Consider the following 27028-nt stretch of genomic DNA (forward strand, 5'->3'; position numbering starts at 1 on the left):
ACCAGAAAGCCACTGCAAGTGCCAGACTTGTCCATAATACAGCCCTTTGCTCCCTTGATGGTTTCGTGTGATGTGAAATAGTGAAACTTTGCATTCCAATTCTGTAAATAAGCACACTGTGTTGCAACCTGTTGAGATAGAACTGATGTTTACCGTTTCATTTATTGTGGCTAATACAATGAATATCATCTTATACTGCAATTAAAATAATCTCATATTACACTAAGTACTATGATAAGTATATGCCAATATTTATCCTATCTTTTAAGATAAAAAAAAAAAAACAACCCTATCCTAAAGTTACACATAACAAGACCACATGAAATCTTTGTGACTTGGATCAACAGTAAAAAGAAATGTGGGACATGTTCAATTATGTTCAACTTTTTTTTTTTTTATTATTTTTGTATTAATTTTGTATACTTGTTTTATAATATACAGGTCATTCATACAGTTCATGATAGTAAATAGTAATTACACACAAGTGGTGCAACAAGCGTCAACCTATCACCTGCACAGACATGCATCATTCATGCCCACAAACACACACGCAATCTCATTTACACATACACACAGAGGGATGTCTACCCCTTTCACTCATTAAACAAAAAAGATAAGAATGTAAAACAAAAATTTTCTTCCTCCATTGTCACCAGCTTCACATCCATCCAATCTGGTTTTAAAACAAATATAACAATACTTATGTTTTAACAATAAAATAACAAAACAAACTTTAAAAAAAAAAAAAAAAAAAAAAGATACAGGAAGGCAGCTAAAGATCAAGGGCAAAGCAAATCTGAGGACAGAGTGGGGTAATTAAAATCCCCGAAACAGGAATTTAACTCTTATGGAAACAGATGAATAGATAAGTTGCTATGCAGATACGAGAACTACCAACATCAATCTGAAAAAATAATTAACTTCCTGATGCTTCAAAACAATATGCTACAGAATTTGGAGGCTTCGTGTGTTTTTATTCAGTCAGGTATGGATCAACATAAGCTAATATGCGTTACACTTTTAGTCGAGAGGGTAAAGGGTTTGAGGAAGGCAATAAAAACTAGGTAAAAGGGCACTCTGCAAGGTTTTTATGGCACAGATGACAGCACTGAAGGGAGAAGGTGCATAGCAGAGCCAAAACTAAACCAACATTGCAGCATTGTATCATAAAGTCAGAATGAAAACCACCTTCCACAGAGTACTGAGGATGTTAGCAAAGGACACTTCAAAAATATTCCTCCTGATTTCTTTATGAGCACAAGTGGACCAAAGATGTTCCATCCATCTGCTGCAAACTCTGAGGTGAAGCCGTTTCAAAGTCTGTGACAATGTTTCCCTCACAGTAAACTTTTATGTCACTCTAAAGATCAATCTCCTTTGTGCACCTTGGAAGTGGTTGAATTTGTGTAAAAAATAATGCTTTTAACTAAAACAAAAGCAGCACTATTCATAGAGTACAATGTCCCAACAATCCATGTCTTGTGATGATCTTATATGCTGCTGGTTTGGCTAAAAACAAAGCCAGCTGAGTGAAAGCAGTGATATGTTTGCACAGACACTGAAAAGAACCTGAAGTGAGTAAAATATAACGAGAGCTGATCCTGATGAAAAACTGAAGAATAAAATGTGGTGTTTTCAGGTTACGATGGAGCCACATAAAACACTGGATGTCAGTAATTGCAGTAGTAGCTCGTTGTTGCTTTTGTTAGTCCACGCACACATGCAAATCCACACAACTGAGTTTGCCCCACATCACGGCCACACGCTTACATACATGCACTCAGACTCTCACACAGACACAAACTGCTGCCCTTATTCTTGAGCTTCTTCTGTGCGCCACTTGAGGAAATCCTCTTTCCGAGCATCTGGTTTGATCTGGTTCCGCATTCCACCGAGAAGGTTGGAGGTCGCCTCGGAGGCCACTATTAAGGGTCGGACTACGGTGGGTGGAATCTGTCGCAGGACACCACCCACAGCACCAGGGAGACCCTTCTGTTCATGGCCACGGGATGCTACATCGCACAAGGTCTGAGCCGTGTCAATCACACCCTGAAGAGCAAAGAGTTAAAAACAAAACAAGAAAAAAAAAAAAAGGAAACTTTTACACCCTCTGTGAAAAGCTCAAACAGAAATGGCATTGTGTGTCTGATCTGGTACCAAGATTATCTTTTTTTTTTGTTTTTATTTTAAATGGTAGTTTATGGCCACACCTCTCTGACTGTGTCGTAGGCCTTGGCAACTCCTTCTCGGAGGTCTGCAGGCTGGGCGGCTCTGCGGGGTCTGCTGGAGGGGGCCCGGCCTTCGGTGATGGTGTAGCGAGTCAGAGGAGGTGTTGGAGACAAGATGTCATACACGGTCTCTGCTGTAGCCTGTCAGAGAGGTACATAACTGTGTGAGATGTTCACGTACTTAATTCTCTTATTTGCAGAAAGAGGTTTGTCAGTATTATTTAAAATATTTTTATTATTTTGTGCCTGTCCTGAAAAAGAATAAAGCCTTTTACAAACTGAGTACCTGGATGGCCTGCACCAGCCTGTTGCTAAGTTCCAGAGCTGCTGATGCTGTTGAGGTGCCGAAAGATGCAGCCCCCCTCTGGAGACCTCGAATAATGCGGCCATCCTTCCTATACTGCTCAATGGGCAGCCAGAACAGGTCTCTAACTCCATGGACTTGACACACGCCGAGACAAACAAGAGAGGGAAACATGAGATAAATAAATGTAAATGCTAAATTGACACTGAGAACAAATGTATAAGAAAAGGAAACTGGTAACTTACACAGCTGAACCACTGAGTGCATGGGACCGACACCTCCCAGAATACCTGGCAGCTGATTCTTCCTGATGTCAGTCAGCCACTCGGTCACTGCGTACTGTATCACTTTGTCTACGCCGAGGAGACTGGAAACATTGCAGAAGAAACACTAAGAACTATATTTTTCCTTTTTAAAAATTTATTTAGTCCAGAAAGTTTTACAACTTAATGGATTGAACTTGAGACACTGAGATCCAAAATTATGTTTCATTTAATCATTGAAATGTTTGTTTTGGAAGAGAAGTTTGCATTTCTACCCATGTCTGCAGCAGAGTCTCTTCAGCTTCAGTTCAGAACAGTTTAACTGAGCCAGACCAATCAGAATCCCTGCAAATGTTCCCTGAGAAACAAGGAGAGACAGTGGGAAAAAAACAAATCAAAAAACCAAAATCATGCATAAGCTTTCAATCACACCCAAAGTGTTTGACTACTGATCTCCTACCTGCTCAATGACAACATGTTTCCCATGATAATCCAGCCAGATAGGCACTTCAGAGGTGAAACGAAACTCCCTGAAAAGGACAGAGAGCAGGTAAGACTACTCACTTTACAGTTCATTGACACCTTTTATGAAACACCTTTGTTGTTACATACTCAAAGGTTTTTTTCTTGACTGCTCTCTTGAAATCTGTGAAGAATCATTATTTGCATACCGGAAGTAAATTGGCTGGTCTGAGGAAGAGGTGGAACCGGCAGATGAGGAGCTCTGCTCACTGTAGGTAGTTTCCACAGAAGCTGTGAGGTCAGGTCCCAGACCAGCAGCTGCGTCCGCCTCTTCAGAGCCCTTCTGGGTGGGATCTGCCTTCACTGTAGATAAACAAAAAAATGTAGTATGAAAATAAAATCTGTGTTCCTGCTACACAGCCTATTAGATAGAGCTAACTAATATGTTCAGCACCTTGTGGAGGCTTATCAAGCAAGAACAATGTTAGGTATAAGTTACATTCACTGCAGATCATGTTTACATTTACCATTAAAATCCATATTTTACCTTCAGCTGCAGGATCCACGGGAAGGTACGGGTTAACAGAAGCAGCCAGATTACTAAAAAAGTCCTTCAGGAAAAATAGTGCATCCTGGGTTGGAAACAGAAAAAGTTGTGTTATATGCTTATATAATTATATGCTTATATACTAACAGATGTTATATTAATGGTACTACATTCATATGTAATACAATATGTCTGGGATGGTAAAAGCGGAAACAGATAAGTAGCTCCCAGTGTTGTTTTTTAGATTTGAAGCTATTGTTTGTTTTTCTTTTGTTTTTTGTTTTTTTTACTTCAAATGTAAAAATCATCAAAAAACACATGGAAAAGGTCTCTGCTTTCTCCAATCCATCAGTTTTGCATTGTTAATGTGAAAAATAAATTTTCTCAAGTTGTTTCTACAAGCACCTGGGACATTTCCAGAAGAGTTTGTTTTGATTTTTTTAAAATAAACTCAGTGGAAATTTCATTCATAATACAGTTAAAAAAAAAAAAAAAAAAAAAAAAAGCTAAATCTAGGGAGCTTTAATCAAACACTTTTACTCTGCACCGTCAGCCACAAACTCTATTTGGATGGAGTGCATCAGTCCAACAGGTTAGATTTACCTGGTCGATGTTAAGTCGTAGTGGCAGCAGGCTGACCCGTAGACAGCACTCCGGACCACCGAGGCCGGACTCTGGACACACCTGCAGGGCTTTCACTGTCAGCTGCAAACACCAGATACAGCATAATGAATATTATTCTTCCAGTCTTCATAAACATACTGTGTTTAAATAAACACATCCTCCATTTTGGTTAATAAATGATTTTCTGTCAGTTACCCTCCCACCCCCACTATCTCACCATGTTGGAGTGGGCTCGGCGGGGCATGCTCTCACTGGTGTAGAGGTAGAGAAATTTGTTGATTTGTGAAGAGGCCAGCCGGTCCCGGACCTCCAGCTCTTGAACAATGAACACCTGCCTGGAGAGGGGCTGTTCCCCACAGGGTCCAACCCCAACTCCAGCTGCTACTGATCCCTCTCCATCTTGACCCACAATGGCCACTGGGTAAGACTCATGCTGGAAGGACACCTGGGGGAGTAGCATGTTGAGGAACAGATGTAAAGACATATACCCAGCCACATCTGCCAACTCTGCACGGGGGATCCCAAGGCGTTCCCAGGTCAGCTGAGAAATATAATCCCTCCAGCGTGTCCTGGGTCTTCCCCGGGGTCTCCTCCCAGAGGGACGTGCCCAGAACACCTCACCAGGGAGGCGTCCAGGAGGCATCATGACCAGATGCCCGAGCCACCTCAACTGGCTCCTCTCGATGCGAAGGAGCAGCGGCTCCACATTGAGCCCCTCCCGGATGACCGAGCTCCTCACCCTAAGGGAGAGCCCGGCCACCCTGCGGAGGAAACTCATTTCAGCCGCCTGTATACGAGATCTCGTTCTTTCGGTCACGACCCACAGCTCATGACCATAGGTGAGGGTAGGAATGTAGATCGACAGGTAAATCGAGAGCTTTGCCTTCTGGCTCAGCTCCTTCTTCACAAGAGTGAACAAGACCACAAGATATTTAAACTCCCTCGCTTGGGGCAGGACCTGACTCCCGACCCGGAGAGGACAATTCACCCTATTCCAGCTGAGGACCATGGTCTCAGATTTGGAGGTGCTAATTCTCATCCCAGCCGCTTCACACTCTGCTAAAACTCGCTCAAGCAAGAGCTGGAGATCACGGCCAGCGTACCTTGGTAAGCTGGATTTCCATCAGTAGTGTATGTTGACGCCCACTTCCTCCCGCCCAGCGCCAGGAGTTCTGGGGACGAGAAGAGGCGACAGAGCGAGATGGGGATCCACGAACACCAGCAGGTACAGAACGACTCCTGAAAGGAGGGAGAGAGGGGGACAAAGAAATTATAAATGCAGAAGAGAAAATGTTAGTTTTAAGAATAAATTACACAATAAACAAGTAATTTGTCAGCCTTGTAGTCAGTGTGTTACCTGTTGGCGCTTTGCACATGCACAGACATGGGCTTGCCACCAAAGTCTTTGCCCCCGTAGAGATGCCACACCACAGAGATCTCCCTCAGCACCACTCTGCTCTGTGGCACCGGGAAGCGACTTGGGGCTCGAAGCAGGTCAGAGCTGCCTCGAGGCCTCGAGAAATGACTGTCCTTCACTCTGATTGGACCCTGGGACAGGACCGTCACCACCGGCTCTCCGTCTCTTGGCTGCAAGTTCAAATGGGGAAAGGTTGTAAGCTGTTGTCAAGCAATGAGAACTAAAGAGGGAAGCAAGATGCTTGTGAGAGAAATAAACCAGGAGGCGTAAAGACAAAAAACACTTACAGGTATGCCCATGCCAGGAGCCTCCAGGATGCAGAAGTCATCATTGTCAGTGGAGCCCTCAGAGCCTTCATCAGACATCATATCTGCCTGTGCCTCTGTTGCTGTGGTAACCAGTCCATCCAACTCAGAGTCCTCCCTCTGCAGAACAGAGGGACTGTGCTTTGAGGCTTCACCAGGGAACAAGTAGACAGAAACGGGTGAGCCTCTTGGCATCGAGGCTGAACCTGGAGAAATGCAGAGAATCCATCAATCAGTTCCAACGTTAAAGCAGCAGCAACTATTTACCAAGCTGAAAATCTGAAGAGACAAATCTTTTTCCATCATCACACACTGTCCATCATTTAACCTCAGACTGTTATACGAGCAATGCCACAGAACGAGCCGACTTCCATGTAGATGGAAAAAAAAAAATCAATGTTAATGAAGGCTTTTAGATACTGCAGCTGAGATTCTTATATGGGACTGAATTCTATGTCCTCATGAATGTACAAAGGAGCCCACTTGGTGAAGTGAAAACAATCTTCTTCACACAGAGAAAAATCACTGACAGAAAACAGCATTCAGATATGTAATAAATACCTGTCTCTAAACTCTCCTCCCTATGGCTCCTCTCTGTGTCAATTAAGGCATCAGTCAAGTCATACTGGTTGATCTCTGCAGTTTCAGCAGGAGGACAGGGGGGTGCAGATGCAGGAGTTTCTGACAACTACAAGAAATATCACATTTATTAATAAGAGTTTCCACTTTAAAAATTTGTGGCATCTTTGCCTTTTTTCAGAAATTCTGCATCATTATTCATTCAAATGCTGAAAAATGTTCAAACTTGAATGTATTTTGTTTTGGTGTTTTTTTTGGCTTCTTGAATCAGTACAAAGCCATCATTCAAGCCCTGTTACTTAATCAAATGGTAATGAATACAACATCATACTGGTAACTTCTGGCCAGCGATTTCGGTGGGAGAGGTATGGCGAGGGGGAGGGTGCAGGTCACCCTGGGACACCAAGTACTGTAGCAGATTGACGAGGGCCGCACAGGAATCCGCACAGGTATGAAGGTGGACCACATTGTTGGAGCAACGGAGCTCAAAGAGAGGCTGAGACTGCAGAACAAAGAGGACAACATAGATGACTTCCTGAAATACTGAACGAGAGTGAGCATAGTAGGACAGAAGACACTGAGAAGAATATGAAAGGAATCGTACACAGGGAATAATTCAGTCTTGAAGATTCAACGTCTCCCTCCAAAAATGGACATTGCGGCTCCATTTGAACAATTTTAAAGAAATGTTACATCAGATTTTCACAGCTAGGCTAACAAACACTAAACATTTTGTGTATTGTAACACAGATTTGAACTGATCTTAGATATAAGCCTTAAATGTTTCTTCATGAACCTCAGGGCACCTCACTGTTTGCTACTTTCACACTGATTTTGGTTCCATGTGTGACCCTTGTGCTAAATTGCTGTCTGAGGCCATTATTGTAGGAAACAAGATTAAGGTAAGATAAATATTTAAAAAGCACTGCAAAGGTTTGACGACCTGTCCCTGCCTCTCGCCTAGCAGCCTCCTTCATGACCCTGTATTACAAGAAGTAGGTATAAACAATGGATGGATGGATGGAAATATTTACAAACATCTGTCCATGTGTTTGCTAGTGTTTCTGAATGAAATTAGGCCAAATTATGGTGTTGTCTTTAGTGTTATATATTCATGTGCTTTAGTAGTGTATTTGTTTGACAGCTGAATGTGAAGAAAATAGAAGTGAGTTCCCAGTTGGTTCCTAAACACTCACCAGCTTCCCAGTATCACTGCCTTTCCATGTGGTGATGGCGAGCTCCAGCAGATCAATGTCCAGAACACACACATAGTCTGTACACAAACACATACAAAGTTTTTTTCTTTTAATCAGAAATTACCAGTCACATCATTTTTGCAGATATTAACTACAGCATTGACTCATGAACCACGTCTTTTTGCAGCTGCTGTTTCTGGGTAGAAAGAGAGGCTCTGTTCCAACATCCATAAAGGGATGCAGCCTGAGGTTGAAATTTGGTTCATCACTAACTGTAGCAGGAGAAACGGGCTTTAAAAGACAACACAAACAATATTTTCCAACTTTAATAAAACTTGGAGATGAGTCACAGTGGTGCTGTTCCAACACACTGGACCAAAACAATCCTTTAAAAAAAAAGACATTTCTTTTCATGTTCCTCTGTGGTTTTTAGCAGCTTATCTATAAAATTCTGCAGGTAAATATGTTTTAATTCCTCAGCAATTTGTTTCATATAAGCTTGACTAGACTTCCTTCAAGGCCCAATATAAAAGCGTAAAAACACCAGTTGTAACCCTGATCAGCAGAGTCTTGGTCTGAACAGCCAAAATTAGGAGCAAAAGCTAATTTAGGTTCTTAAACATCTCACAGTTTTTTCATGAAGCATCAAGTTGTTGTAATGCATTAAGCAGGCAAAACAAATAAGGACACTGAAGACTGATTAACTACTAAGTTCGAATTAAGAGCTGCCAAACACAGGAAATCTTGAATCATCCTGATTTCTTAAACGTTTGGTGAAATCATAGTGGAGAATTAAACAGCAGAACTGATGAGAATGTGTTTCAATTTTTAATATAAAGACTGCGCTTAAAAAAGCAAAAAAAAAAAGTGATGTAATCTGTTGACTCCAGATATACTCTGTTCCAGAGAAAAAGGAGAATTGGGATAAAAAGAGCAGCAGATAAGATGCTGCACTTTTCACACAGAGTGCATTTGTCTGTGGGTGCAGTGCTCAAACCTGGAGCTTCTTCACAGGTAAACAGTGTGTTGTAGCCATAAAAAATTGGTTCAGCTGACTATAATACCAAATTTATTTTCATAAGGATATTTCAAGATGACAGTAACAGGATTCATCAGGCTCACATCCAGAAAGACAGGCTTGGGTACCATGAGGCTTAAGCCAAGTCGTGATCCCTGTTAAGTAAAATGCAAAAGTTTTGTTGAGTTTTGGCCTTTTGTTTACAGGGTAACAGAGTTTCGGGGAGATCAAAACCTTAAAGGTCTGAAAATGGGCTCCAGAGTGAAAGAATCTTAAATGCAATATAAGTCTGGTCACGTAAACACAAATTGGAATCTATTGGTGATGGTGATGTCTGTCACATCATCTTGCATAAGAGCACTTAGGCCCTGTTTACACCCACAAACAGCACGACAAACCAACAAAGGCGGACCTCCTCATTCTGTCTGTGTTGCTATTAAAAAGTGATTTTCGGTTTCTTCAAGCAAAACCTGTTTATTTTTGCAACATTCATGCCGCCAGTAAAGACACAGATAAAATATGCTCGACAACCAACGCAAGCTTTTGTTGTGTCTTCAGGTCTAACGAGGATGGAGTGCGTTGGGTGTGTTGTTGCAAAACTTCACCGTCCACCACAGCCCCAGCATGAACAGTACATTGTTTCCAGTCCTACTTGCATTTGCAGTCTGTATGGCTTTAGTTTTCACTCCACTGTTCTGTAAATCCAATGTTGCAATACAGAAAGGGAGAAATTGGGGTTTTGTATGGAACCGTTGTCATGTAAACAGAGCCTTAAATTTCACATATGGATTGGTCATCATATTGTCGAGACATTAACCACACTGACAATCCATGATATGCTGCAGAAGACTTTACAAAGTGAAGTGGTCTGTGGTCACAGTGGTCAGACATTCCATCATCAATGCAAAAACACAGTTTGGCAAACACAATTAATTCAACTCTAAATGAACTGAAAGGTGTAGATGTGCATATACTTTGTTTTACCTTTCCTCAAGTCCACAGTGTCAGCCTCACATTTGTCAGAGAGGTAGAGAGCAGAGTCATCCAGGATGAACCTAAGGACAACATAAGAAATGAATACACAGATAACTCTCTTTATATGATGTGGTATAAGCTAGAAAGAACACTTCATCATTTACTAGATGGTTTAACTTCCAAGACTTGACATACTGTAAATTCAATTCTTTTCAGTAATTGTGTTTATAAGAAGAATCTAATGTTACACTGGAGGTGAATCGTACCTGAGGTGGAAGGTGGCTGTGTCTACAATGATGTTACTGGACAGGGAGAAGGACTCTGCTGTGAACAGCACTCGCAGTGGCAGATACAGAGGCCTGGAAAACAACACAACCACAATATCTGTAGTTAAAGACAGAGATGCATAACATACAATGTATTTTCAAAGATTAAAAATGCTTTTGTTAATATATACCTGTAGTCTACTGCACAAGTTGCAAGATGTGTGTGAAGGACAGTTATGACAGCAGGTGCTGTGTATCCAAGTATGGGATCGTCAATAACATCCAGGAAGTCCACCAGCTGCAACAGAGGTGGATTCAAGTAGTGAAGAAAGTCACCAATTTAGATTTCATCCATTTCATTCGATTTTAATTTGGTTTCATTTTTTAAACTATAAAATAACCTTATTTTTGTGATAATAAGACTTCAGACTAAGTTCTCACCTGCTCGTGCCAGCTCTGGTTGGTCTGTGTCATGTAATGTCGCATTGTTGCACCTTGAAGCTGAAGGGCAACTAGGAACTCCTTATAAGAGACAAAAAAGCAGATTTATTTGGGGAAAAAAAACCTTGCAGTAGTTGCATGTTGCATTAGTGAGGAGGATGTACCTTGACGTTCCTCTCGAGGTCCAGTGTGATTTTTATGGCTGTGGACAACATCTGCTTTTCCCCCTCCCTACTGCTCACACTGCTCACTCCCACCTCTGTGGGGTAGATGGTAGGATCCAAGTGCTTCAGTGGAGAGAAGCTAGGCATCTCCAACCGCTGAGGGATGGGGGTGTCTTTCACCACAGCTGTGTTGGTATGGGGTTAAGAAACAAGTATGATAAGCTTAAACATATAATACAATTTCTGCCTGACAAGAATCTACTTTACAATGCAGTTCATAGAGACACATCTTAAATCTGTTATAACAGCACAACGTGCACCTCGATGGTAGAGCTCCACTCGTCTGCTTTCCAAACAGAGGAAACTGAGATTGGGGTCATTTTGATGCTGTGCCACACTGAACATCTTCCCCCCTTCCAGGTCAAGTACTATCTCTCCATGACTTTGGTCCTCCTGCATAAAAGGCAAGCAATGGAAGAGGTGAGGAAACAATTATATGAAAAAAGGGAGGCTGGTACAAAACTTTTCAAAATGCTAACTTGGTTTAAGGTAACAAATGTCACATACAGTTTATTTTAAAGCCTGTATTTTAATATCTAAGATCACTGTATAAACGTTTGTTTGCATAGTAAGATATCAAAATATGGTTGAAAGCAGATGTAAAAATACTTAAAGAGCTCATTAATGTGCAGTATTTGTTAATAATTGTAACTCCTAGACTGGTGAAACACAAAACCAGTGTCACAGTAGTGATTTTTGTGACTACTCATACAACTAGAAGCACTCAGGGAGTGCAGATCTCTGCCAAGCCATTGTCGTTTTTTTTTTTTACATTGATTGTTGCCATTATTTTTAGTTAAATGCTCTAAAGGCAAATGTATCTCCATCTACCCATAGTAAAGAATTCCAACATGTTTACTTTTGGCATAAATACTGAACAGGACTATATGTTGCTGTTGCACTACTTGAGCCCATTTTAAAACGAACGAACAAAATTTGTTTCACATTCAGCATCTCATGCAGTTAAACTCATCAATACTTTTACTTAATTTATCATCCTCTTGGCTTACCTTCTTGTCAGTTCTGGCTTGGAGGCGACCTTTCCCGATAATCACGGTGAGGGAAAGGAGGCTGAGGTTGTGGTTGGGCCGAGGAGCTGACTGCTGCATCCTTCCAGACAATTCACTGGCCAAGTAGAACTGAGGCTCATCCTCTTCTGAGTCAGAGTCTATGGCAAAAGCAGAAGCTCTGTTTTTATTTAATTCATCTATGAGGCGTGCATTTTAATCCAAAAACAATACAAAACCCAGCATTAGACGTTTTGGCGTGCGACTTGGAATGCTGTGTAATAAATCCACATCATGATCAAGTTTTTCCATGAGAGCAGTCAAACGTACCCAGTCTAAAAGCTGACTTGCACAGCTGGAACTCATCATGGCGATGGCGGCTCTGGTCGGGGCTGTGGGCTGAGGGGGGAGGAGGGGGAGGCGGCTCCCACATCAAGAGATCGTTATTGATCCTTTTGGATGAAGGATGAGTGAGGGAAAATTACAGTTATTTCATAATCATGATTTAAGACCAGCAATAAGACAAAAGAAAGTGGCTATAAGAGGAAGTGCTTAATAAGACTGTAACGTCAGCAAATACTGTGCATGTCGTTTGAAAAGTCAAACGACATGCACGCTGATACCACATAAACTCACAATAAAGCTGAATTTAAAAGTTGACTAAGATTCTTTGTGATCTTTTTAAAATATTTTCAGATATCAGTCAATATGAATCATGCAGACTGGGAGGACAGCGCTCGTGTCGTACTCTTCACGTACCTGTTGTAGATGCTCTGAAAGGCCTGTTTACTCGGCAGGAGGACATAGGCCAGTGGCATGCTGATGTCCACGGCACACTGACACTGGGCGACGCATTGTTCCTGAAACTGACGCATCTCTTCTGAGTCAGCTGGAATCACCATCTAAAACAAGGCAGGCAAACGGATTTAAGTCTGAGAAACCCACAATAGTGCTGATAAACTAAATTTCTCTGTTTTGTTGAAAGTTGGCGAACCTCTTCAGTCTCAAACATGGTGCGGTTGGAAGAAAATGGAGAGCTGGTTTTCTCGTTGAATTCACAGTGACTTTCAAAGAAAGCAGCCCCCAGGTCCCTCATGAGGCCCAGGTTCATCCCACTCAGACCTGCTGCTGGGCCCTGAGCCTCACCTCCACGCACACGCACAGATATCCTGCTCAGGGAATAATGTGAAAGTGTGAAAGGTAACACTGGGTGAGGCATTAGGAAACACAGCAAAATCTTCCCATTTCTATCTGGGAAACCTTTAGTACAGCATGGTGCATGTTTCTGGCAGATTAGAGCATTTTGTGTCATTTGATATAATGGGCTGAACTGAAGATTTCGTGTTTAGACTTTTCTGGACATTAGGTTGGAAAAAGCAGAGGTGATTATATTCTAGAGCCCAACTTTTACTTACTCATCAGTGTGTTTGTCCATAAGCAAGTATGAGGCAGTTTTCTGAAACAGTGCAAAGCACAACCAGTTGTTCTGGCTGTTTGTAACCTAAATGTGAATGTTGGTGAGTTAGAATTATTGGTGCTCATTTTACCTTGTAGGGGTTATCTTAAAGCATTTTTTCTACCACAGAGGTAATAAATTTATAACTAACATTTGAAAATGTTTGTGACTTACATGACTACTGAGCAAGTTTGTGACTGCTTTTATGTGTTAAGTCATTTCATTGCTTTCTTGACAGAAGAAAAAAAGTTCTTCATGTTCAGGCTTTTCCAGGAATTACTGCTATCCCATATTCACCAATATCCTACATTGAGGCAATAACAGTAATCATTTTCAGTGTCACAAGGACCAACCTTGGTAAAGAGTCCTGGTTCTTTTTTACTCTGATACAGGGGAAAGAGCTGCCCTCCCAGCCCTCATATGATCCTGGTGAGACAAATCATTATTATTAATATAATTAACTAGACAGGAATAAATATCAATCCTGCAAATTAACCTTAACGAAGACACATTTTATATAATGTATTATTTACACCAGAGAATGGATGTTTACATTGTTAAAACGGTGAAAGTAAGAAAACATGTCACTACAAAAACATAAATCAAGGCATTTTTCAGTCTTTCTGACATTATGATGCTAGCTTTAGCCTCTGGATGGTTAACTTGAAGTTTCATATATTCTCCTATTATACTGGATTACTTATGTTTTTAATACCCTGGAAATTGGAAATTGTAGTGTGGATTATCCTAATAAGATGTGATTATAAGAAAAAATTTGAACAAGAAATAAAAAAGAAGTCATTGGATTGCCTGAATATCTGCCTTTGGCTACTTTTTCATTGTTCTTAATTTACCAACAAGGACCATAGAGAGGTGTGTGTGCTCTCACCATGAAGGTCAGTAAAGGAGGCCTCTAGCAGCTGGGTGAGACAGGGAGCGCGGGGCTGTCCCCGGACACCCTGCTCATTCTGAAGGTCTGGAGCCTCCTGGTGCTTTAGCTCCAGGTTCATTAGCTCCAGCACCAAGGTCTCCTCTCTAACTGCCCTTTGAGTCGGCGGTCGGCGCTTTGGGAGGGGGCGCAGATCTGGTATGGGGAAACGGAGCCTGAGGACTGCGTGTGGGGAGAGAAGGGTGAAGGAAGAGCAAAGCTCACTGCTCTGGGTCTGGGAGAAAAAAATACAGAGAGAAACTTTTTAGTAATTCTTCCTTAATAGAAAATGTGGTCAAGTTGGATTTAAGGATCTGAAGTTACAATCATCCATGTAATAACACAGATCAGTGCAAGGCTTTACTGGGGAGCTGAGCTGCTTGAGGCGACAATGAAGGCAAGTGAAGTAGTGCTGATTCACTCTTAAAGCCCAGCAATTTTGTTGGTGTTTTGTGTTTTTGGTGGTGGTGGTGTGTTGCCACAAAAATGATCAGACATGACAAGACCATCTGATTAAACCATTTCCTCATGACTTTGGTTTTCATTGTCATAATGATGATGTAACAGTCCATGACTCTAGATAACCACAGTGGCTTACTTAAGCCAGAATTCAATCATGTGATTTTGAATGCTTTTCTTCACAGATCAGCTGGTTTGTTATTCAGAGACACCTGTAGGAGTCCAGAAGCAGTGGATTGTGTGGTGGGACAATGGCTGAAGGATTTGCGGAGGTTGTCCAGGCGGCTGAGGATGTCCAGGTCTAGTTCAGCGCTCACCTCTGCCAGCTCCACCCGCACTACACTGTCACGCCGCACCACCCGCTGTTTACCCTGCCAACACATTCACACACACACACACACACACACACACACACACACACACACACACACACACACACACACACACACACACACATATATATATATATATAGATATGAAGACAACATGTTCAGACATTAACTGAAACATTATTATTATGCTGTCATGAACCAGTAAGTTTTAACTTTCAGGATGATGTCAGATTATCTTAACATGAGTAATGAATATTTCAGCCATGCAACACTTTCACTAATAAATCTTTGACAGATTTTTTTTATACACCTCCTCTTATTCATTTCTGGCTACCACAGTGCATGTTTTACCATAAGGCTTTATTTTATTTTATTTTTTTTTAGGAACATGCTATTAAAAACTTTGAAAAGGTTAAATTTGCAACCAAGTTGGTTTCTGCTGTTATCTTAATTGCATGAGAGCAACTCACATGTACTCGCATATATTTGCTTTGCAGCAGCAACAGAACACAGCAGTTCAGACAGCCCCACATACAGTGAGAGAGCTATTTTGTGACAGTAAAGCAGCAAGAAAAAGCTAAAAAAAAAAAAAAAAAAAAAAAAAAAAACAACAACAAAAAAAAAAACAACCTGATTGCTGATTCATTGAGGTTCAAAATATCTTGCATAAAAATTGAGTTATTCCTTTACAAGAAAGTGCAAAACGTTCACGTGTATCAGGAAACTTAAATGAAAGAAACAAATTAGAGGACTGTGATAACTTGAGAACCTGATTGAGATATTGGAAATGAGCTGTTCTCAACTGGGATCACAGGTTCTGTTTTAAGAAAAAAAAAAGACAAAAAGGAAACATAAAGGGTATCATATCTGTAAATATGTTTTACATGTAAGATGTTAAATAGAGAAATACAAAAAGGATTGGAATCAGATGTAAGGAATCATTAGGGTGTCTCAGTCTCAGTGGCTGCGAGCCATCATTTCAGTTATGATGCTTCAGCCCTTCACTGCAGGGAGAGTCCTTCCATGATGCTATGATGTCTCTCCAATCTGCTTTCTTAATACTTAATGTATGCAGCATTATTCCTGTAATGACATTGTGTGTTTTGCTCTGCTTTATTACATTTAGGCATTTTTCTGACCTTAAAACTCTGCATTCTGGACTTGTTTGATGACAGTAACATCTCTCACGTGCATATAGATTAATTCCACCACAATAACATTTTCTATTGGTTACAATAATGTTCCTTTCATTATTTTGCACAGTACATTTGGCACATTCTTATCTTTGTGATAAGAAAGGTGCTGCTCTTATCCAGTCCAGCTCTGGGGTGTGTATGTTTGTACCTTAAGCCGGTGTTTTTCAGTGAGGCTGTAGTGTAGTTGGGCACATGGTTTGGCTGCAGCTCCGACTGTAAACAGACCAGCTTTCTGGAACTGAAGCAACTGGAAAGAAAGATTCCTTATTGTCTTGATGAAAGAGCAAACAAACTACATTCAGACAGCAAGTGAAGATTATCTCAGACATGATATTCAGACATGATGTTTTGAACTCCAGTTTGGATCACATTTCACTCAGCTGCAAATCTCTTACTAAAAACTTACTAAGTCACTTTGCATAATACAAAAATACTGCATGTAGTGGTTTCAATACAACTATTAAAAGTGCCACAACAGAGGAAATTTTACTAATTATGTGACCAAGTAAAGTGATCTATACTATGTAATAAAAGGCATTTTTTGCCATTTAAATAATTTTTTCTTGGTTACAACAAAGCTTTAAAAAGATTTTATTTTTCAAATACCTCACAGTACTGAGGCTTTCCATCCTCCCAGAGGCACTCTAACAGTTCCAGTCTGCTGAAGGAAACGTCAGAGGTCACAGCTCGACAGTGGTGCCTTCCACTGCGCATCTCACAGGCAACCTGCACTGCCGCTCCTGTCAATCTGTGACAAAGACAAGTGAGGAGGCTGTCAGTTGTAAAGATTTGTTGAATATACTGCAACATAATTTTTTGTAATTTATATGATGCAAAATTATGTTAATTTTCAGACAGATGAAGGTTATCTGTCTTCCACCACGCCCATCTTAGCATATATAGCAAAACCATATACAAAAATGAACCATCTTAGCATAGTCGTTGCAAAAACAAATCATGTGAAATCATTTTGCAGGAATCCAAAGACAGCGTTTGTGTGTCGCCTACCTGAGATGGGAATGTGGGCAGGCTTTGGCAAAGCCACTTCTTAGATGGTGGAAGTCTCTCTCACTGAACATGTAGTCTTTAAAGAAGACCAGTTCCTGGAAAAACACCTGAGAAACCTGAGCCAGGGATGAGGCTCCATCAGGCTTAGAGACTGGGTCCTCCTGCAGCAGCGTCAGCGTGAGTCCTCCAAGGGTGAGTCGCAACAAAGCGTCAGGCTTCAGCTGCTCCCCTTGGCCGCTGTGTGATCGTCCTGCAAAGCAGAAGATAGGGTTCACTGCAGCAGGATAGATACAGACACCAAACATTCAATGAAAAGGCTTATTTAGGTCATATAGAAAACCAGGGTATAGTCAGTAAATTCACTGTAATTCTGAGAGTAATATTTTAAAGACAATTGTATCTTCAACATGGAGATTTCCTGGGCCAGCTTTTGTTGGAAAGTGAAACTCCTTCATAGAGCTTAACCCATAATAAGTACCACATGGCTGCATTTACCTCTGGTCCGGCCAGTTGGTGGGATACTGGACAGGCTGCCCACTACAGGATATCTCCTGGGACAGTTCACCAGGCTCTGGCAGGAATAAAGAAATAGAAAGTCAGATCACTTCACATCTCAAGTACATGTGTTGTGACTCCATGTACATAAGAGAAACAAATCAACAACCTCAGTTCCAATGAATCTGGAATGTTGTGTAAAACACAGACACTAACACACCCCCATCCCACCACAGATTGTGGCTTTTGATTTTCTTACACTGAAAACAATCCAGATCGTCCCTTTCCTTTTGGCCTGGAGGACATTACGTCCATGATTTCCAAAAACAATTTTAAATGTGTGAACTGTGCAAACACACACACATAGTACCTGTGGAGATGATGCTGATGGCTGTGTGAGGCTGACTAGGCTGTGTGTGGAGGACTCCATGTCACTGTCCGACAGCTCGCTGCCAGAGCGGATGGATGTCACACTACTGTTCATCCCAGCAGGACCCATGGAGTAAAACATTTCTGCAGCAATGAACACACACAAACACCAAATGTTTAGGTCTCCGTGATGACAGTAAAAATAAGCACAGATGCTTAAACACAAACAAAGGCAAGTGATTCTTGCCGTAAGGTAAAGCAACCAGGGTTATTTTTCCTGATCTGTACTTTTTATCTAAGTGAAAGAGAATGACACATCTATTAGTTATTCCTCATTTCTCCTCAAATAAATAAATCAACTCCATACCTGCGGCTTCACAGTCAGGTGATGACAGATTGATGATTTGTTTCTCATATGAGTGTTAGAAATCCGATATGTATTATTAGCATGGTAGGAGTAAAAATTAATAATTCACTGTTAAAAAAAAAAAAAAGAAAAGAATTTCTCCCAGACTTTGAAATGAACTCCAGCAAAATTACATCAACTCTAAAAAAAAAGTCTTGGTCTGCCAACGTTTCAAGCTGCATGGCTTCAGGAGGAGGCTTGCTGATGTTTGGATTTATTTCAGGAAGATTATAATTGGACTTGAGTACCTCCATTCTCCAAGGTGGTGATATAGGGCTCCAGGTCAGGTTCATTTTCCCACTCCCTGTCTCTAGGACTGGATCCCAGCTGCTTACTGAGATCCTCCTCAATCATACGCAGGTCATCTGAGTCCAACGGACGGCTGTGAACTCCACCACACTTTGTCTCTGGCTCTGAGGAACAGAAGACAGAAAATAGTTTTATGTATGTGAAAGAAAAACAGAGCGTTCATGTGACATGACATGTATGTGTTTTTATTAGGGCTTAGACGATATGTTTTTGTCTCAATTTGATTCCAATTTTTTGGGTGCCAATTTGATTTTAATTGCGATTCTCACAATTCTTTGATATTGCTGATTTTTGTTGATTAAAAAAAATGTACTAAACTTTTTTTGCTCATCATTTTTCTTGATTTCAATTAGGAAAAAACAACACATTGTGCTGCTATAATGCCCAAGAAGACAAGTAAAAAGATCAATAAAAACAAAGATGACAAGAAATAATAATGGATTATTTTTATTTATTTTTTAAAAAATCTATTTTTGTGTTAACAAAAAAAATTATTTTAAAATTGTAAAGCAAAAAATCCAGATCTTCCATTTTTCGATTAAATTTTCCCACCCCAAGTTTTTATACTGTATGTGTCCTCACAGCTTTGCTTTGGGCTGCAGAACAACAGACTGAAGTCAGGTCAGAGACTTAATGACTGAGTTTATCTGTTGTTAAATTTCCTCTAAGACTTGTGTATTGTCTAATTTTGGGACATAGGAGAGGTCATTTGGACTAGATGCTACTTCATGGTGTAATTTTATGGGGGATGACAAGAAGTTCAAATCATTATGAGCATAATAGAGAAGAAACTATTTCTGCTTCTCCAGGAGGAGCAAGGAGAACATGGAATAATTTAAAAGTTAAAATCAAACTATGAGAAAAAGCTAATGATCATGATTCATGTCATCATATCTGACTGTACCTGAAATGTTATTAGGCTTTTACCTCTGGATTAATAATTCAAACTTCTCTCAAAAATGTCAAAGCTGATCAAAACTCCACAGATCAAACATTAAAAACAGAGAAAGCAGTCGTTTACTGTACCGGTGTCGATGCAGAGGGCCGCCAGCAGGTCTGTCAGGTGGGTTATTTGATCTGGAGAAAGCAGCATGTGGACACAGCCCACCTTCCCATCCAACTCCAACTGGTGAGAAGAGAGGAAGAGAAAACCAGCTGGATCAGTAAAAGAGAAGAGCTGTTTTTTTGTAATAAGGCCTTGGTTTACATGAGAGAGCCACACATACCTTTGGTCCGGGCAGCATGTCATTCTGTTTGATCTTGACAGTGGTTTCAATGAAACCGGAGCAGCTTCCTATGAGAAGAGGCTGAGATGGAGGACAAGCAGTGGCTGGTGTGGGCTTGTCATCCTCCCCATCACGTTCTTCCCCTTCTTCTTCCTCTCCTTCACTAGCCGTGGCTGAGTTTAAATATTCCTCCTCAGGAGGACCCTGAAGCATGAAGATGAAAAAATCTATTATTTCTTCTTCACTTTAACATCAATCTCCCTGATGGATTCAGATGTTCTATTCCCCAGATGGTAAAGATGAAACCCACAGTAAATGTTTATATGAGATTATACATAATGGTGTAATGCCTCAGGGTCAGAGTGTTCTTACTAAACAATATTGCAGTGTACAAACACCTGAAAAATATGGAAAATTCTGCAATTTTTTCTACAACTTCTTAGAAAAACACCAGTCTCCACCTGAACTATGCCAGTGCTGTCGTAGAACAGCTGAACGGCACTCAGCTGGAGGATCTTGTGCAAAAAGGCAGGCGGCTGGTGGATGTCGACAGGCACAGCAGTCTGGCTGGTTGGATCTCTCACTGCTTCATCAAAGTACTCCAGCCTAGAGCAGCACACACACATAGCAATGTCATTCAAAGATGTGGGACTAAAAAGGCTGCTGTTCCTCTGGAGTAACCAGAGTAACTGGAGTAGCTAGACCTGCAAAGCAAAACTTTTAAATAAGTTTGATAAAAAAAAAAAAAAAAAGAAGAAGATAAAAATAAAAAAATAAAAAATACAGAAGCTCCTGACAAACTAACATGACTGAAAACAGATTGTTTTAGTTTAATATTTAGTTTAATAGATGTGAATCTGATCAGTATGCATAATTCCTGGAGATGCCCAATATCACGGAACCTCAGAGGGGACCGGGCCTTTGTGGTGGCAGCACCTAAACTGTGGAATGAGCTTCCTTTACACGTTAGACAGTCCTCCACTATATCTGCTTTTAAATCTGTACTGAAGACCCATTTGTTTAAGCTGGCTTTTCACACAATAAGTTCACTTTTTAGATCTGATTTTATTTTGATTGTTTTAATTTGATTGCTTTTATTTTTTTATTTGATTGTTTTTAGATGTCTGAAATTTTTTTGAAGTTGTCCTCATGTATGTTACTTGTTCTGTTTCTTTTTAACCCCCCACAATGTGGCACTTTGGTCAACATTGTTTTTTAAATTGCCTTATAAATAAAGTTGTATTGTATTGTATTGTACCGGCCTACCAAAGTTATTGGCCAATATTGGCATTACAATGTAATATTGAAAATTGTCAGTATTAGTTTTTACTTTTTCTAATGACACAACTTTTACACAACATGCACATACAATACATCAGACTCTTCAGCAACTTCTTCTCTCACTCAAAATGTCAAGATATAAAAGATGCCATGTACAGTTTATGATATTTTTGTTTGTTTGGCACAACTTGCAACACATCCTGTGGCTTTCGCATCTCTGAGCTAAACTTGAACGTTGAGCTAGATGTCCTGATGACATCATCAAACCGTGTCAGCACTTGCAGCAAACGACACACTACTTATATCACTTCGGATAACAGTAAAATAGCCAATATTGAACATCTCTACAATTTTTTTTTTAAAAATTGTTTACTAAATCAGTTGCCAATGTCTTTTGTTGAATATCATCAGTGCCTTGAACTCAGTAGGAGAGATGATCAGTCATAAACCTTCTGCTCAACACTATCTCTGTTTCATGCATCACTAGACTAGACAGGGATTACTTGACTTGCTAAAAAAAAAACAAAAAACAGTTTGCTGAGGGGCCTTCTGGTCAATGACCACAGATCAGAACTGTCAGCCTGAGCAGTTTTGTCAACAAGCCAGGAAAACAGCAAAGGCTCAACAGTGTCACAGTGAAATGCCAACAAAGCCACAAACCATGTGGGACAGAAGGGTGCAGGTTTGGTTTCAGAAGTATGTGTTTATAACAGATACTTTGCAGGATTTATAACTACAAGAGGACAGGGATTTACTTTTGTGTTACTTTAGAGGTGTAATTTAACTCCAAAAATAACACAGTCATAATATATCATTTAACAAGAACAAAATATTAATAAAACCCTTTATTAATGCTTTATTTAATGAAATGTCTGCAGCTACTTCTTGCAGGTGTATTAACCCAAACAGGGCAGTCTGGATGTAGCCTATGGGCCACTTGTTGTTTCCCTTTCAGCTTGTCCCTCTGAATGGGGTCGCCAAAGCAAATCAATGCACGTGGTACATGTTTTTTGCCAGATGCTCTTCCTGGCGCAACGCTCTGCATTTATCCAGGCTTGGGACCGGCCCTTAGAGAGCAACAGACGTGAACCACAGACCATCAAGTCACAAGACCACCTGAGCCACTGCCACCTTCAAGAAGAACTGCATACTACTATTAATTCAATATTTTAGTCAGGTCTTCTTGCATTGGGTAGCAAGCGGTAAATATCAAGACATATAAGTGAAAAATCACATCACACATTCATGAATGTCAGGGTGCAGGCAACTTAAGTCCAGCCAGTCGTTATTTTCAGCTGCTGATAAAGACTCCCTGCCTGTATATGTCCATGAGTGAGTAAGAACCTCTTCCACTAAACTGCTGAAGAGCGAAGAAGATGAAATACAATTACTTGCTTTTACTTTCTTCCTCCTCTGACATGCACATGGTGCTGGTGCGAATATTACTGGGTACAGAAACACAAACTCTGGTCCATTTGCTCCCAGAAGATGCTTAAATTACTGCATTACCTTCTTGAAGGAACAACAAAAACAGGCATTTTTTTTTCTATACAGTTTGAGAAAGAAAAAGTATATAAATCAATCCAGGAAACATACGTCAAGTGTGTGTACGCGTAAAACTGTAAATGTTTGCAAAAACAAGCCAAATACAAAAAAAGCACATCTGAATTTGTGAATTTTAATAACATGACTTAACACCTACAGTATTTGAGTTAAAATTCCAGCCAGCTTCCATGTTTGATGTAAGACAGACTGAAAGATTTATATCTAAAGCAGAAATTAAGATAATAGGATGAGGTTTTTAGTCACTCTGTTATGTCAGGATACCTCATTTTATGCTACTCGATCACATAATCATTTTAGAGGTATTAAGATGCAACAAAGAGTGCATTATTGTTTGCATTGACTTCTATATGTTTGTTTTTTATCTATTTTTAGACCTCACTTTTATGAGAAATTAATTAAAAACTCAACTCATGCAGCAATATCTAAAAATACATGGTCACATGAACTGCAACAGTGACCTTTAAGGTTGCTTTTCTATCCACTGAATGACTCTATACCGTTTTGTATTTATAATTATAATAAAACATAAACAATGTTCAAATTAAATATCTAGTTAAATGTATTGCAGTGTTTATAAAGATAATTATAAATATGCTGAATATGGGTCTTGTGCTGAAAACAGTCTTGTTTTCTCCAGTGCAGATGATTTTCTTTGACTGAAGGTTGAAAAGGAAGCTACTACCTACCGTTTGATGTGCACCTCTAAGGCAACGCCTGTTTCCAGGTCCAGGGGCTGGTGCTCAATGCGGACGATAGTATCTAGAAAGGTGACTTTGATGCGACGAAGAACTAAAAACAGATGGATGAGAGAAGAGCAAAGGGCCTTTAGAACTTGTTTTCTCAAATAAACTTAGCTAGATTCCATTAAATGTACAGTAGTATTATGTCTCCATTCAGCAAATGAAACAGCAAGAGTTTATGGTGTAGGTCATGAAATTTTGATCCCAAACTATAAATAGTATATGAAAGTGGCAGTTATGTTAATGGTCAACAAATGCCACTCATAAAGAAATAGCATAAGTGTTAACATCCCTCCGCAGTCAAAGCTGAACAAGAGATGAGCTGTGAGATCAGGGCCAGGTGAACATTACACAGAAAAAGCAAATGCATGCTTGGATTTTTCTCTTGTTCATTTGTCCATTTAAGTTGACTTGAGGCTGACTGTCCTTGTTTTCTGGAAGAAAACATGACCGTACTTTGAATTTGGAGAGGTTGCCCTTACCGCTGCGCGATACTGTATTGTTTGTCTGTTGACACTGTCACTTGTTTACAAAGTGTGAACATCTGAAGTTTTCTCACCTGTCTCTATAGTCTGTGCAAACATCTCAAGGCCCTCAAGTGGGGCAGGTGGCTCCTCTGATGCCTCTGGGGGGTCTTTCAGGCACTCCTGAGCCAGCTGCATGCTGGAGGTCATGCTGGATGCCCAGACTTGGGAGTCCCAACCCCCACCTGAGGGAAAAAAAAATCCCAGTGGATTTGCTGATTTCTGTATTTCAGAAATTTGAAGACAGGCCTGCACTGTCCTCAGACTTTTTTTTTTTTTTTTTTTTTACCTCTTGTCTTCCTGAGCTTCAACAGATTTTGTAAAAGAGATGCACATGGCATACTTCATGTACATCCAAATTAATCCCTTATAAGGATCATTAAAACATATCATAGCTTTCTATAAACTATCAAAGAAATCTGATGATTTACTGATGACCATAATTCAATTAATTCAAGGTTTATTTTAAACCGAATTGATAGTTTCTAAAACATGAGGATAAACGCCACATTTATCTAATAATTTGATATTTGACCAATGATTAAAATTAAACAATAACTAACAAAGATGTTTAAATCTTTCACATCTTTTCTTCAGTCTTTTTTTTTTTTTTTTTTTTACGAAAAGACTAAACAAGCCAAACAAAAAAAGAACAGTCTTAACTTTGAGGTGCAAGAATTGGAGAGGTTAGGGTCTAGCTAGACTTCAGAATTTATCATTCTGCTTCTTCTGTCACATTATCAATAAACAGTATTGACCTAGTGCCACTGTAAATTATGCATGTCTGTGTTTATAGAACATATTGTACTTTTTTGGATCATGAGCAGTTCCAGTGCAGGGTTTATCTACATAAAGAATGCTGGTAAAGAAATGCTTTTACATTTCTCAGATGTTGTTTTGTGAAAGTATAATATGACCTTTCAGTTCCAGATGCTTGTGAATATTATGGATCTTGTCATGGTCTCACTTACTCTGTTTATAGGAATATAGTTCACTACCTGCCACCTACTTACTGTGTTTATTGTATCAAACCATTAAACTAGTCCCTTTTAATATTCCTGTAATCTGTCTAAAAGAGCTATTATTTTCTGCAGCTGAAGCTTAAGGATTGCCTTTATCATTTGCAATTGGGACTTTTTTAAAACCACAATATGTAAATGGAAATATATGTACAATTGCATGCATATGTAAAAGTTAATATATGATAAACCGATAAGGAAATCATGAAGGAACAGAAATATTCCTGATAATAAATCAACTGTTAAACTACTTTTTATTTTCTAAATAGGAGGAAGAAGCATTGAACCTTAAAATGCATAAAAATTAAAGCTGAAAGTGTGGTTTTCAAGTAAAAAAAAACTATTACATGACTTTTTAAAAATATTTATTTATCATGATTTTACACTACAGTTATATTACCATAGTCTGGCTGGCTGATGCAGGTATGGAAACCCAAGATAAAACAAAACAAAACTTATGGGTTGGCTCAAGAAGGTGTTTTTAAATCTACTTACTGGTCCGGTACTTTGGTCGACATGTTATCTGAAGACCTGAAACCTCTAAGGTGCAGTGATCATTTAGGAGAGCTTGCCAGGGGATTGTCACCTTTATGCTGCGGACAAAGCCATCCACTATCTCCAGAGGAGCCCCGAGAGACTCCAAAAGCTCATTGACCGCCTGGAAAAGTCAAGTAAGGAGGAAGCAGTGGGGTGTTTATCAGAAATAAAAACAGAAAGTAAATAAAGTAACTGGTTTCACAAGGTGTAGACTTGTAAAGCAAAGAGACTATTGCAGGTGCCAAATATTAATCAAGCATAGAAGAAATGCGAGCTAGCTATAAGTTATGACGTTGGAGATTGTTTTTGAACTCGAGTGCAGTTGCGAAACAAGCAAGAGTGCAAGTCCCATAATAACGCAACATGACTGCAACTACAGTCCAAAGTTGTCGGCACTTTCAGTCTAAAACTTACCCACACATCAAGGTTGATTTCCTTGATGACACCACTGCCGTTGTACAAATCCAAGCCCAGCTGGTCCAGACTCAGACGTTCCTGCAAAAAGTGACCGAGGTAGTGCTGTAAAAGGTACCGACAGGCCCGCTTCTTAATAGAGCCTGACCAGGGGAAAAGCCAGCGAGACATAGGGCCAGAGATAACGGGGAGAGGGAGCGAAGAGGTGGTGGAGGAGAACCAGTACGAATAAAGTCCTCTGGCAACTGCATAACAGACAAAAACAAAGTGTGCAAAAACAAGGAATGAGACACAGCTAGCTACAAGGAGCTAAGGAAGGGGTAGACCGTAGCTCTAGTTTTCCCCTAGGCTAGCCACAAAAACTAGTAAATCCTTTGTGTCAGGACCGATAAGACTGCCACTCTACGTGACGAGGTGTTACACCAAACAACTGAAGCTGTCTCGGTTCATATTTTTGGTTCGTTTGTGTCGATTTGGAGCGACAGGTCCTGTTGGTGCGTATCTCTTGTTTCAGGGTTGTTTATTGTTATCATACGCCAACTGATGGTCTGGTAAGCGTACGTGCGTAACGCGTCATAATGACGAAAACAAACCCGGAAAAGGTACAAAACTATTAAGCCGCGAACAAATTAATGTCAGTTGTGTGTAAATACAATTATTAGTTTCAATATTATTAAGCTTGTTTTGTGTTGGAATTCTTTCTTGTATATATCTCAAATTTAGGGAAATTGTAATTTCACATAGATTTTTCTTTAACGTTCATCACCATGGCATTTTTGCATTTTTTTTTTAAAACAAGTTTCCTGCATGGTTCCTGAGAATTTTAATCATTACATTCAACTTTGCAGAATAAATGTCCTGTATAGTCCGTCTCCATTGCCACTAGGTTTGCAGTCACTGCAATGGA

At 40.0% G+C, this 27028-nt stretch overlaps 1 protein-coding gene across 1 annotated transcript; it reads right to left on the bottom strand.

The window, feature by feature from the left end:
- Positions 1-155: 155 nt before the first annotated feature.
- On the bottom strand, positions 156-26624 carry atg2a (autophagy related 2A). Its single transcript, XM_079250286.1, has 42 exons — positions 26122-26624; positions 25666-25828; positions 24187-24336; positions 23574-23676; positions 20502-20646; positions 20041-20244; positions 19841-19940; positions 18754-18918; positions 18101-18243; positions 17731-17806; positions 17236-17485; positions 16834-16975; positions 16376-16474; positions 14912-15070; positions 14202-14475; positions 13666-13738; positions 12851-13025; positions 12616-12758; positions 12187-12308; positions 11860-12017; positions 11110-11242; positions 10790-10974; positions 10626-10706; positions 10376-10482; positions 10185-10277; positions 9928-9998; positions 7926-8002; positions 7061-7231; positions 6712-6838; positions 6133-6356; positions 5786-6015; positions 5532-5667; positions 4646-4873; positions 4408-4509; positions 3805-3889; positions 3467-3620; positions 3256-3325; positions 3071-3153; positions 2778-2899; positions 2515-2669; positions 2211-2369; positions 156-2049 (listed from the first exon to the last, which is right to left on the bottom strand). Exons 1-42 carry the CDS (start codon positions 26290-26292, stop codon positions 1813-1815), a joined length of 6045 nt encoding a protein of 2014 aa, XP_079106412.1. The 5' UTR covers positions 26293-26624; the 3' UTR covers positions 156-1812.
- Positions 26625-27028: the final 404 nt, after the last annotated feature.

Source organism: Telmatherina bonti (genome assembly GCF_933228915.1).
Source record: "Telmatherina bonti genome assembly, chromosome: 12".
Taxonomy (NCBI): Eukaryota; Metazoa; Chordata; class Actinopteri; order Atheriniformes; family Telmatherinidae; genus Telmatherina; species Telmatherina bonti.